The sequence below is a fragment of the Abramis brama genome (assembly GCF_963993115.1).
Source record: "Abramis brama genome assembly, chromosome: 16".
Taxonomy (NCBI): Eukaryota; Metazoa; Chordata; class Actinopteri; order Cypriniformes; family Leuciscidae; genus Abramis; species Abramis brama.
This window is the reverse complement of record NC_139978.1, coordinates 9,220,331-9,234,814: the sequence shown is the minus strand read 5'-3', so window position 1 is coordinate 9,234,814 and position 14,484 is coordinate 9,220,331. Positions and strand designations below refer to the sequence as shown.

Sequence of the window (14,484 nt, the reverse complement as noted above, 5' to 3'; positions counted from 1 at the left end):
TGTGGTCCGTAGAAATCAAGTTGAAGTTTCCTGAGATGTGTATGACTATACAACTCTATTTTCTAACCCTCTCTGTCTTTATTTCTCCCTACTTGTTCTGGCTTTGTTCACAGCTACCTTCAGTCCGGTCACCCTCTCGCTGTTCTTTGTGCTATATTTTTTTCTGAGCTGTTGGACATATGGTGTGTCCGTCCCCAGTGGTCTGTTTGTCCCGTCTCTTCTCTGTGGAGCTTCACTTGGACGCCTGGTGGCCAATGTCCTCAAAATGTAAGATTTATTTCTGTTTATAGTGTTTTAAGAACTACCAAAGTCACCTTTTGGAACAGGACACATGTATTTAATGCATCTTATTCATCATAATCTTTTGCCATAAATGTAAAATGTTGTTTTACTGTGTAATTGCAGTAACTTCCATATGCAAATCTATTCGGGGACCTTTGCCTTGATTGGAGCAGCTGCCTTCCTAGGAGGCGTGGTTAGAATGACCATCAGCCTGACAGTAATCTTAATTGAATCGACCAATGAGATCACCTACGGACTTCCCATTATGATTACACTGATGGTAGGAAAACAAAAATCTGAATTTGGTGTTTTTTTGTCTTATAGGAAATCATCATCCAGGAAATTTGTGTAATAATAAATACTATTATCTGGACAGTTTGTGTGACTTTTTAACTATCAGACTACACCCTTAATAAATGTCTTCCCAGTATAGCATAATTAAAATTTAATATGGTAAAAAAAAAAAAAGAATCTACATATAATGTCTCATTCTTCTCTTCACTGACTACCATTGTTGTTGTCAGGTGGCCAAATGGACAGGAGATTTCTTTAATAAGGGAATATATGATATTCACATTCACCTGAAAGGAGTCCCGCTGCTGGAGTGGGAAACAGAAGTCGAGATGGACAAGTGAGACCTTTGTATTACACGTGTCACAGTGGCTTTTTATTATTGTGGATCACAGAGGCTCCCAGAATTTGAACTTTTAAGACACACTTAAAAATCTCTGCATTTCATAACATTATTTGTCAAATAATCCAAGTTCTAGGAACAATATGATATTTTGTAATGCACTGATGTTCGTACATGATGTGTCTAAATGCTTTTGGGGCCACTTCATTCATTCATTGCACTCGTTCAATGCTTAAAATCCTTATCTCATCTCTTAAAATTCATTAATTTAGTCATTGCTTAAAATCTTAAATTAATCTCTTAAAAAAACATGCATTCATTCATTCACTGAATGAATAATCCTTATCTCATCTCTTAAAATTCATTTATTCATTCATTACTCCATTCATTCATTCATTCATTCATTCAAATCTTTAGTTCATCTCTTTCATTCATTCATTCTTTGCTTAAAATCGTTGGTTCGTTGGTTCGTTCATTCATTCAGATCCTTAGCCCATCTCTCAAAATTCATTCAATGACTAAGTATATTTCTCAAAATTCGTTTAAAGCCTTAGTTCGTCTCTAAAAAATAATTTGTGAATGAATGAATGAGTGAATGCATGTATGCATGTAATATTTCCCTTCATAATTTGTCTTGTACAAATTTGTCTCGTTTGTTTTTAATTTATCCCCATCTCCCTGTTAGATTGACAGCCAGTGACATCATGGAGCCCAACCTGACATACGTGTATCCTCACACCCGTATTCAGTCTCTGGTCAGCATCCTGAGGACCACAGTCTATCACGCCTTCCCCGTCGTCACCGAGAACCGAGATAACGAGAAGGAGTTTATGAAGGGAAATATCCTCATAAGCAACAATATCAAATTCAAGGTACATCACACCATTTGTACCAGTATTTATCTACAGTGTTTTGACCACAAGATGGTGCAAATGGTCTGCTGTTTACGTCTCGCTCAGTAACACAGAAATGAGCTTTATTTGATAGAGTTGAAATGACGTTTTGCCTGCCGGATGATAAAATAGACTATATTGAAGGAAGGACCTGAACCATAATTAGGGATCGGATTATCACAGAGACTAGAGAGTGTGTTTTTTTTACTTTTTTTTTTTTTACTTTAACTAATACAGTTTTTCTCAGATGCTTTGGCATATTTCTTAAATCATCCTTAGCATTTGCAAACCAGTAAGTGCATTTCTCAACAATTCATTCAAACCGCACAACACAATGAATTACCTGCAAAAAGCCTGTAACTTGCTTAAAATCCTTGGTTCATCTCTCAAAAGTAAATCTTTTCTTTGTAAAATATACAAATATACAGTGCTTTGCAATAAGTGCAAATCGTTGTTAGATGCTGCTACTAACTTATAAATAGTGGCAGATACTATTTGCACCTCAGTATTGTTGTACATTAACAGGATGCAGTATTTTTTTTAATTATTAAATTGATGCCGCAAACAAGAATGCTTAGCCATGTTGTCGATATAACGGTGTACTCAGTCTGTATTTTCTGATGTAAACTATGGCTATGGTTTTGATGACAATGATTGAATATGCACAAGGTTGCATTATGTATAGCATAGCATCAATTTCAGTGGTACAAAATGTACACATTAATGTATGTGGAATATTGATTGCAATCAACAAATTACAGTACAATGTCATTGTGGTACAAAAAAAGAAAAAAGACACAACCATTTTACAGTAGATCTTCATTTATTAATTCATCATTACTTATATGGTTAAAGTGTTCTGACAAGGATTTATGGTAAAATAAGATACACTTTAATGTCATTTCTATTGAAACATATGTCATTAGACACAACTATTTCACAGAACAAAGGGGAAAAAATAAAAAGTCAACATTCACCTGGCAGCAATTTGTCAATTCAGGACACACAAAAAACAAATTAATAGAAGTGTGTGGAAAGATTAACAGATTATGACTGGTTACATTTAGCATTTAATGTTTTAATATTTTAAAGACTATGCAACAGAGAACCAGTACAATATATTTTGATCAACATGAAATGAGCAATTGATGTAGGAAACAGCAGACAATTGCAAAAAAAAAAAAATCTGTTGTGATCTGAGAAATGTACCAAATCTTTCATTAATATATTATAACTTTATCCACTTCTAAAATATGTATCCACTCAAAATACAACTTAAATCTGATGGGTAGATCAAGTCCTTCAATATGTAAAATAATAGATTAACATTATTTTAAAGTAAAATAGTTATTTTAAAAGTTATTTTAAAATAAATATAAAAGTTGTTAAAATAAAAAAAGTTAAAAAAGTAACATTTTAAAGTTGTGTAAAAATGTATTAGCAATAAGCATGTGTAGAAATTAACATTAACCAAAAATAATAAATGCTGTATTGTTAGTTTATGATTATTAATTATTTTTGTTTCTATGTCCAAAAAAACGAAACCCTGTTTCACTCTTGTTGTTTCTGCTCCTTCAGAAAACCAGTGTGTTGACGCGTGCGGGGGAGCAGAGACGGAGGTGTCAGTCGATGAAATCATACCCGTCGAGTGAGCTACGCAATGTGTGTGATGAGCGGGTTGTTGTGGAGCCGGCGGAGGAAGGGCAGGACATGCTTCAGCAGATGCTGGAGAGGAGGTCAGTTGGACGAACTTTGACCTTTTACATCCAGAACTATTATCACCCTGTTCTAGTTGAAAAGAATATGTATTATGGAACACTGAGCATTGAGACAAGATGAATTCATATAACAGTACTTTGCATGCAGTGTATATTGTCACAGAAATATTTAAACACTGCATATTCTCCACTTTTGAGCATTTATAGCTCCCAGAAGTCCGTTTGGTGACATGACCACTTCCATCCTCTCTTTTACACTTAGACTTAAACAGTTTTTTTGCTCATGTACTTTTAATTCCTCTATATGTAATCCAGGGCAGACCAGTTACCTGAATATTGAAAACATAAGAGATCATATGTTAATACGCTGATATTTTTCAATGAATGTTTTTGATGTTTATTTTTAATAAATGATGTCGGTGTACTGGGGAAGAGCTGTGATAGTATTGTGCCTTTTATTTAAAAAGAGCAAAGGAAATCTATTTTCCCACGTGAGCCGTTTACATGAGACTGCTGTGTGTTGTTGATATTGGCAGGCATGTGCCGTACCCAAACCTTTACCCGGACCAGTCTCCCAGTGAGGAGTGGACCATGGAGGAGAGGTTCCGCCCGCTCACCTTTCACGGGCTCATCCTGCGTTCACAGCTCGTCAACTTGCTGATCCGCGGCGTCTGCTATGCTGAAAACCAGTCGGTCAGTGTCATTCAAACGCCTGCTCCTGTTTCCCTTCTCCTTGATTCTTCTCTCTTCTTCCCTTTGGTTTGTTCTCTTCCTGTCTCATCACATTTTCTCCTGCCTTCATTTCCCACCTCGATTTTCTGCATATTACTCTCATCATTCTTTGAGGCGGTCAAATCATCCCTGTAGTCTCCTTATGTTTATGCCTTGTAATTACTTGAAAGTGCACATTAAAATTCAATTATAATTTAGGTAATTTATTAATAATTGTTCCTGTTTTTTTTATAATATTTTATTAAAACTTTATAGCTTTCTCCACCATTTGGCTAATCAAGACAGCATGATCAGGGAACAATATTATTATTAACCACTCTCATTAAAGGGAACCTATTATGCTTTTTTTTAGTGTGTAATGTTGCTGTTTGAGCATTAAAGAGGTCTGCAAAGTTAGAAAGCACAAATCCAATCCAAAGGGAGTTATTCTCTATATCCAGGGCTTAATTTGAGCGGAACACGCCGGAACATGTTCCGTCACCTCCGACATTGGATCCGGAACCTTTTTTATTGGATCCGGCACCTCCTGTGTCACTAAAATGAATTGCCTAAATGAAAAAAAATAAAATTACTGTTTGTGTAGTGTTCAATGTTTGTGACACATGACTTGCACGCTTGTTGTACGAGTTGAGATTGCTGTTAGCCTCGATCGTTTCACTCAGGGGAAAAATGTCAAAAAGACAGAAAAGTTTGCTTAACTTTTTCAAATACGCTGGACAGTCAGATCCCAAACAAGCAAAAATCGTTTCCGCTGATCAAGAAGGAGACCACGGTGGACACAGTAGCCTAGTATTGATCTCGTTATTTCGACATAATAAGGGGACATTCTAATCTGCATTAAGCCACATTAAGCGTTCTTATAATGGTTTTCTATGGGAGGAAAATGCTTAACGTGTAAATGCGTTCATATTCTGGGCTCATCTGATTTTTTGTACATAGCATAGCCTACTTTGTTAGGATTTTAGTATCATAATGATTAATAAATGCACGCACAATTATCCGTGAACTTGATTTGAACAAATGCCTTTCAACTTGTGTGTGCAAAATTCAGAATTAAATTCATGTGCAGAAATTTGTACAAATAGAGAGTATGTAGGCCTACTATACTGTTGTAGCCATTAAAAAAGCGCATTTAGTTTCATATTTGTTAAAATATTATAATGTTATTTTTTTTTCCATTTATGTTGATTTATGAAAAGTGAGCAGCATGACCGAGTAAGATAGGATGCGCAGTATGAGACATGGAGCGGGTCAGACATGATTTTGACCACTTCATCAAGTTGTTTTGTAGAAAGCCTTTCTTTAAAGTGAATTTCGTTTTGTATAAATTGTATCTTAATTTTAATCAATTTTTCATCTACCAATTGCCTGGATTTAATGAATACGAAACAAATATAACAGACAATCATGGAGGCGCCTGCGCGCTCACTTGCATTGCACGTGAACTGGAGCACATCCTAACTTAACGAAACTCTGTGTATGCCTCACACAGACATGAAAAATACATCAAATACACAAAGCTTGAAATGTCTTTAAACAAAATAATTCAAAACGAAAAAAGAAAAAGGCTACTCTCTGATTATGTAATCCATTAGGCCTATTTATGTGCATTTCTCTCTATAGGCGCGTTCACACGGAGATGGCGATCGTCAACTTAATCTTTGCAGCCGAGTCGACACTTTTAGAGAAAACACTTGTTTATTAATAAAAATCAATACACACGTCACCGGATTTACAAATGCACGCACACATATTATTTCGAAATAACGAGATATTGTGTTGAAATAACATCATTATTAATAATAGCCTACATCTTTTAGAATATTTGATTGAATGCTGAATGTTGCGCTTGTTCAATTTAATAAAATTAAAACTTTAATTGTGATCATTAACATAACTGAATATTAAATATTTAGTGGCCAAGTTTTGCGCAGCTCCCCGTTAATGATCTAGCACCCACTCAGCACATGCGTTAAAAATTCTCTGGCGCTGTCCCTGCAGAGAAGCTACATAGGCAGTGTAATTTTTATTTATTTATTTATTTTTTTGGTTCCGTTACCTCCAACCCCCGTTTTGAGTCGCCGGATCCACCCCCCTCTGCGCTCCGGGACCTCCCACTTTACAAATTAAGCACTGTCTATATCAGTAAGCACAGTTTCTGAACTCCCTGAAATGGCTCCATTGTAGTCTTGAGGTTTCTTCTGGGAACAAAAACATCACAATATTCCTCATTTAAAGGGGTCCTATATGCTTTCATTCTTGATTGTTCAAAAAGCACATTATTTTACATTTTTACAGCTCCTCTCTCCCTAGTCTGGCTCGAACGTGCCGTATAGTTCCAGTTTCGATAAAGCCCCTCCTTCCGAAATACGAAATGTGCTGTTATTGGTTAGCTGGTTAGTGTTGTGATTGGCACCGCTCGAAACGTTGGGAAATGTCACGCCCCCTACTAGAGCCCGACCGATATATCGGCGGGCCGATATTAGGCATTTTCCAAACTATCGGTATCTGCATTTATAATGGCCGATAAATGAATATTTAAAAAATAAAATAAAAGCGGACGAAACACCCTTCAACCATGTTATGAGTGTTGGTGCTGCATAGTTTGTCCACCAGAGGGCACTATACAAGGAAGATCGCTAACATCAATGAGCTTGGAAATCACAACAAACTTATTCTGCCTAAATAAAGCAATGATTACTGTATTTATAACTAGCATATCTGTAGTTCAAGTCTCTGCATTGTAAAATGTAAGTTAGGCACGCGAGGAGTGAACATTTAGACATAGAGAAAAAGTATCAAACATAGCCTGTGCATAAAAGTTAGCTTTTCTTTTACACGTGTGAAATCCAAGTGTGCGTTGCTGACTTCGTTTAGCCGCAGCATTAACGAGTCACATGATGTATTTAGTGCATCACTAAGTAGTAGATTTTAGAAGGCAGGCAGCAAATGATGATTGAAAATGGTTTGTTGTAGCTTGATGGAATAGATGGATAGAATTAAAAGAGTGCAGGTAAAGGGATAAGCAAGTTGACATTGTAATTATAAGGTAGCTTATAACATTGACATTTGGCAGACGCTTTTATCAAAAGCGACTTACATTGCATTTCAAGGTACACATTTACAATCTTATCAGTTCTTCACACACACACACACACACATTATTACATAATTGAATTATTACTGTCAATATTAATAATAATAGTTGAATTTTTTTGTTCAAAGGACTTTACAAAAACAAGTTTATTTTTAAACTGCATTATCATATTTTTTTAGTAAGGCTGAGGACTCTTAAATAACGACAAATAACTAATGTTAGGGAAATCTGTTCATGTTTTGTTACGCGTTTCTGGATTTTTTTTACAAATATATATCGGTCGAACACCAAATATTTGTATCCGTATCGGCCTTAAAAATCCTTTATCGGTCGGGCTCTACCCCTACAATAACCGTGAGTTTCATCTGCTCAGGTGTAAATATTAAGGATGCAGTCAATTTCAAACCAATTCAAGCCTGATTCAGACTTAAGAATGTTAACAAACAAGCGGATCGTCAAGAACGGATTTCATGCACAGACTTCGCAAGCAGGATTTCACAGGACGTTTCAGAGTAGTGTGTTTTTTTGGTAATTTTCTTATACATTTTAGAAACGTTATACTCATTATACGTTTGACGTTTAATCATGATATTTGTTGGAAAACTATGTTTACTACGATTACAAACAGTAATCAATCACAAAACCATGGTTAATTGTGCTAAGCGGTGGTGAACAGCCTTACAGAAGCCAGATGTTGTTGTAGTGATGTCAACACTAATGTTGTTTATCAGGTGAAGGCAAAGCTTTGCTCTTTTTTTACATCATAGCAACTACATAAAACGTATAATTGGAACTATTAAAGTGCCCCTATTATGCTATTTTTCCTAATGTTGCTTTGAAGTGGACTTTGAGCTTTGTAACCTTGCAGATCTCTTTTATGCTCAACAGCAACATTACAGACTACCTAAAGTTGGAAAAAGTGAAAAAGCATAATAGGATCCTTTAAATAATTCATGCCCAAGGCATATGTAAAATAGAGGGGCGAGACCTAGTTGAGTTGTGATAGTAATGTGTTGAAACTCGGTTATGGTAAGGGGCATGATATTTCCCAAACAATCTGGAAGCGGTTGACCAATCACAACACACTGGTCCAGCCAACCAATCAGAGCACATTGCCCTATTTAGAAGGAGGGGCTTCATAGAGACCGGAATTAAACAGAGTTACTGACAGACTGGGAAGAGAGGTGCTGCAACAATGTAAAATGTGTTTTGAATGTTTAAGCATGAAAACCTATTCTAGTAGTAAAATATTTATAAAAACTTGAGATCTTTTTTTTTAAACTGTACTTGTAGATATTATAATATCAATAAAATAAAATAAAATAAAATAAAAGGCCACTTAAGTGTACTTAGAGAATATACTTGCATGACTTCCACACAATTCATTTTCTAAAGTTCACTTTGTAATAATGTCAAGTGAAAAGTTTAAGTACATTTTAAATCATTGTTTTAATAATCTTCATGTAAAGTAGTTATGATTCTGATTTTAACTGTTATTCATTAGTACATTTAATATATTTTAAATATTGTAAACTCATAATTACAAATGTGTAATTACTAAAAAATTACATTTAAAGTTGTCAGTACATTTGCCAGTACACTATAACAATATAATGATGAATTAATAAATGAAGATTAATGAAGTACTTCAGTTCTACTTAAGTGTCAAAAAACTAATTGCATTTAATATAAATTTAAACTCTAATACATTTTCATTTAATTCCAATTAAAATGCAGATAAGAAAACATTATATTCAGTTCACACTTAAGTATATATTTGAAGTATATTCCATAATAAGTAAAAACCTATAATTATTTAGCAGTTTATACGTTCCTTTAGCAGAATTAGCAGCAAACAAAGTTAGGAACTTTGATACTTTAATTTGCCCTTGTTTAACTTGTTCATAGCTCTACACGAATCAACCAGATACATGTCAACCAACCTATCTCTCTCTCTTCCTCCACTCTGTAGAGCGCCTCACAGCCACGGCTCTCTCATTCAGAGATGACTGAGGACTACCCACGATTCCCTGACATCCACGATCTCGACCTGGCCCTTCTCAATCCACGCATGATTGTGGCAAGTCCTCTGACCTATAAAACTCATCAGGGAATGCCGTGACTCTCACAGCAGTTCATAAACTGCTGGATATCAGTTATACATGATGTGTGTTGGTGTGCATAATGACTATTAATTGGTGTTAATTGGAAACGTTGAAGAGCTCTTGTTGTAAAGTGAGCAATGCAGTGATGACAGTTTGTTCAGTGGTCTCTCTCAGACATAATTAGCCTGATTTTCTTTTTCTTTTTTCTTTTTTTACAGGATGTGACTCCTTACATGAACCCCTGTCCGAATACAGTCTCTCCAAATACACGCGTCTCCCAAGTATTCAATCTGTTCAGGACCATGGGGCTTCGACACTTGCCTGTAGTCAATGCCGTGGGAGAGGTACGTCTTAGACTGAGGGACGTTTACCCTACACTGTTTTCAACTAAAAACAGAAAACTCTTTATGAGTTTTGACCGTTCATTTACACAACAGTGGAGTTTTGGGGGCCTGATTATGCAAACTTTTAAAGACTGTCAAAGTGCAAAAATCGCCCCCATGTAAACTACAAAAACGCAAATTTGTGGAAATGGTGACGTCATGCGCATGCGTATTACTGTATGTGTTCCGTCTATAGCGTAGTGCTTCTTTACTAAGTGACATCGGCAACTGCTGGCCTGGAATGCATAATGCAGCATTTTTAGTCATTTTCGCGGACCCGTGTGAACGGGGATTGTTTTCAGAAAGGCAAAAGAATTCTTTCCGTTTTTAGTTGTTGTGTAAACACCCTTAATAAGCACAAACATCTAAACACGTCGATGGAAACAAAGTGGCAAAGAAATATAGAAGAAACCTTCTGTGTCTTCATTAATTTGAATGCGATTTCTTGTTTTCCTTTATCTTTAGTTAGCCTGGTTCTACCAGACTCTCGTACATTTCATTTGTACAGAGAGTCTGGCCTCTCTCCATTGACAAGCGTTAACTTCCTTGAAGGCGGGAACTCTGTTGAAATTTAAAACTATTGGATCTGCCATAACCAATCGCTAACCTTTGGTCGTGACGTAACCCTACAACTCAAACTAGCGCATGACCTCAATGTCATCGTTCTCAGCCACTCCCTCTGTTCGCTGATTGGACCGCCAAAAAAATGATCGGAGAAAACCAAAGAATACACCACAATCCCAGACGTAGTACTGAAGGGAAATAAAATTGAGCGGAAGTACGCAGGAGGGCGGAGCCAGGCTAATCTTTAGTGTGTTATGCAGCTGTTTGTGCATGTATAAGATCTGCAGAGTTACAAAGCTCAAAGTCTCAAACCTAAAGAGATATTCTTTGTAAAAGTTAAGGCTCAGCCACGCCTTCCTAAAACGCTTCGTTCAAACACGCCCAACAAATCTACGTCAGTGTGTGGGGGCAGAGTTTCATTACAGCGCCCAAATGTGTACGCAAAGAAAGAATGCAGAACTTTTAGTCTCGCTGTGTAATTGTTACCGCCATGTCGTGGAGACGCTGTGTTTCTCGTTGCAAAAGCCAAACTACTTTGTCTGGCCTTCCAAAAGAGGACACAATTAGAAAACAGTGGTTAAGCTTTATTTACAACAGTGTTCCTGAACAGTACAACCAAAATATTCGACTGTGTGCTGCGCGATTTTCGGAGGACTGTTTCCAGAACCTGCGAGAGTACAAGGCCGGTTCAATCAAAGGCTGATTCTAGAAAGTGGGGCAATTCCATCTTTGCATTCTGGCGCTTCTGACTCACAGACACAGTAGCAAATTCTTCAAATATGAAAAGATACTTATAGGCTGAATATTCAAACACGAATTTTGAGTAGTAGAGAGTAACGATTGTTTGTCGTTTCTACGATCACAAATGCAGACATGGTTTTTATGTTTAAATAGTGTTCTCCCCCCCATAACGTTAACGCATTGCTTAAAAAGACAGAAAAAGTCATTATAATCAATAATTATCTCCCTAATGAAATGGAACCTTACCAATCTGATAAGTTCTGGTCCAGTCGCGCTGGCAAAGTTGATCGATCAGCTTGGTCATCTGCATCAGATTCGGGCTCGAATTGATAAGGTAGTTCCGACATTATCACCTGTCATTATTGCTTTGGGAGCTGATGTTCCAAATCTGGTAAGGGGCGTGACATTTCCGTCTCACGCTTCAGGTTTTCGGGCCAATCACAATGCACTGAATTGCTGGCCAATCAGAGCACACCGCGCTTTTCAGAACGATGAGCTTTGTGAAAATCAACGCGTTTCAGAGAGGCGAGGCATAGAGGAGCAACAATAATGTACAGTGTGTGTAAAATAGTGACTTTTTTTAACCTAAAACCGTGTAAACACATTGCATTAAACCAAATACACAAAATAATGTTCTTTTTAGAACCATCATATGACCCCTTTAAAGGAATAGTTCACCAAAAATGTTTAATTCTATCATCACTTATTGGCCTTTATGGTGTTGTGTGGAACACAAGAAGAGAAATTTTGTACAATGTTCATGCTGCTTTTTTCCCATTCAGTGAAAGTATAGTGTCCAGGAGCTGTAAAGCTCCAAATGAACAAAAAAAGCTAAACATAAAACAAACCATATTATTGAGGGTGAGTATATGACAACAGAATTAAAATTTTTTGGATAAACCTTTTCTCTCTTTTTTTTTTTTTCTTTCTCAGAATATATTTTCTTGGATGAAGCTCAGTAAACTACAAGAATGGTTTCATACATTTGTGTTTTGCTGTTTGTGTCTCTTGCAGATTGTGGGAATAATCACCAGACATAATCTTACCCATGAGTTTTTAGTTGCTAAACTTCGACAGCATTACATCACAATCTAAGACTCCTCTGGCGCCGTCTGCGATCAATCAGCCATACTCGAGCAGCGGCTCGCTTGAGATGAGATGAGACGAGCCGAACGCTCCAGGGACCTGAACCCCTGCTTCAGGTCGACCCTTAAGCCATTCCTAGTTACTGCGTGGACCGCTAGAGTTCGGTATCTGACCCGTCCAGGCACAAACACACACAATTAATGCAGGTGAGATACCATTAATCAACACATTTCAGGAAAGCATCCTGATTTCCTCATACTGACGATGTTCTCTGCCCGTGCTTTACCAACCTCACTGTAGCACTTTTGATTTTGTCTCTTTAAGTTCTGAATGTGTTAAATTGTGCTGACCATTTCTGTGTATTTATGAATGTTTGCTTTTGCACAAAGAGTGAGATAAACCACTGACCACAGTCCCTGGTCAAAATCTTGGGGTACTTAAAGGGTAAATATTATGAAACCAAGAACATGTCTGTGTCATTATTCACCCCAGAATCAAAAGAAAGATTTGTGTGTGTATAAAGAAAATGCTGCTGCTTATTTTTTTAGACCATTAGGATTTTTTAGCATTATGGCATTGTGATAATGAAGCACATTTCCCCCAAATGAAAAATGATTCTCGTTACTGTTCTGTCAAAGGAATATTTAAATTCTATTGCCATCGTTTATTCTGATTTCGATACAATTACTGTATTACAATAATACAGATATTTGTTTTAAAATTCACTGTATTTGTTAATTAATGTAAAGAGAGTCATCAAAATATAAATAATTGGAATTGCTTAAAATCCATTTATGGCGCATAACAGTAATTATAAATTGTAAAATTAACGTTAAAATTCAACAAATTAAATAAATAGTTAAATAAGGCTTAATTTACTCTATAAACAAATCCATTTTTTTTTCCTTTTCTTTGATTTGGGGTGGAATTTGACCTATTTTCATGAGGCCTTTCTGTCATTTTTGGCATTTATAACAAGTGGAAAATTGTAATTGTGGCATTAACAATATTTTTACTGTTATTAGCGTATCTTCAAATAATCATTATGGCCATTCCATTGAAATTTCCTGACATTCTTGATTGTTGTTTTGTCAGGGAAGAAAGTTCTCAGGGTGTGTTTGTATTAATGAACCAATCAAACCACCATCAAGTCACTAAATTACAGGGATTTATGTAATATTCTTGTTTTTGTAACCTGACATCCACTGTAATGTACGGTCATGATATCAGTATCATAATGCGACTGTGGTTTGATTTCAAGGGACTTATAAGAGCAGACTAAATAGTATTAGAAGAAATGATAGCACATTTATATACTACACATTCCTTCTCTTTTTTTATTTGATTTATTTAAGATGAATTCCACTGAGGAGATTTTGTCACATAATTGTAATTTTGTCACATTATATCACACTGCAAATATTGTTTTAAATTATGCTTTAAAATGTAATTTATCTATTGCAGTTTTTTTTATTGTGATGTGAAACCATCAGTTTTATTTGATGTGTCTTTTCAAATGTATGTTTTATAACCATACAGATTATTTGTTGACTAAAAATGTGCTGCAGGTATAGACAGTTGACTGAACACCATCCGTCTGTTATAAGAGCTTCATAAAGTGACATGCAAATGTTATGTGAAAATCATCTGTAATCTCAATACTCCATTCTAGTGTCATGTATTCTATCATTATGGTTTTTCAGGTGATGGATACAATGCAGTATAGTCAAAATAAAATTCCCTTGTAAACTTGCTTGGTAGAATGAGTTCAGGTTTTGGTCAGTATTTCTACAGCATTCCTAATAGGATTTATAAAACTGTTCTTATATCATAAAATGGTTAAGGAAACTCATTTTAATCATTTAATATTCATGAAATGGAATGCCTCCGCTAAGCTATAAGATCTGTATAAAACGTGCCAATCAGCTTTCATAACCAGATTCTGGTCATTGTCATTAAAAAATCAATTCTTACAGTATTTGAATTGAGTAAATAATGGTGGACCTTACACAGCTATAACGCAACCTTATATGCTTTTTGTATGTGTGTGCCATTAAAGGAAGTACTTATACAAAGAGTTTTCAAAAAAAAAAAATGCCCTGATAAAAGTCACCATTAAATCAAAATTGACAGGTTTCTTCAAGCGTCTTGGAGATGTTGCCACACTTCTTCTGGATTTAGTCCGTCACATTTCTTCATGTAATCATTGACGGACTCAGTGATGGTGAGATCAGATCTCCGTGTGGATC

General features: G+C 36.0%; 1 protein-coding gene across 2 annotated transcripts in view; it reads left to right on the top strand.

Moving 5' to 3' along the window:
* clcn6 (chloride channel 6) overlaps positions 1–13,988 on the top strand; it is a 29,414-nt gene extending 15,426 nt beyond the window's left edge. The window contains exons 15-23 of one of the 2 annotated variants that reach the window (XM_084138537.1): positions 114–267; positions 406–562; positions 807–913; positions 1,602–1,788; positions 3,388–3,545; positions 4,064–4,220; positions 9,329–9,436; positions 9,680–9,805; positions 12,164–13,988. In XM_084138537.1, coding sequence (XP_083994663.1) covers positions 114–267; positions 406–562; positions 807–913; positions 1,602–1,788; positions 3,388–3,545; positions 4,064–4,220; positions 9,329–9,436; positions 9,680–9,805; positions 12,164–12,244 — 1,235 coding nt within the window. In that variant the 3' untranslated portion in view covers positions 12,245–13,988. The remainder of the gene's footprint in view (positions 1–113; positions 268–405; positions 563–806; positions 914–1,601; positions 1,789–3,387; positions 3,546–4,063; positions 4,221–9,328; positions 9,437–9,679; positions 9,806–12,163) is intronic. The other variant, XM_084138538.1, reaches the window with a different exon arrangement.
* The last annotated feature ends 496 nt before the right edge of the window (positions 13,989–14,484 follow it).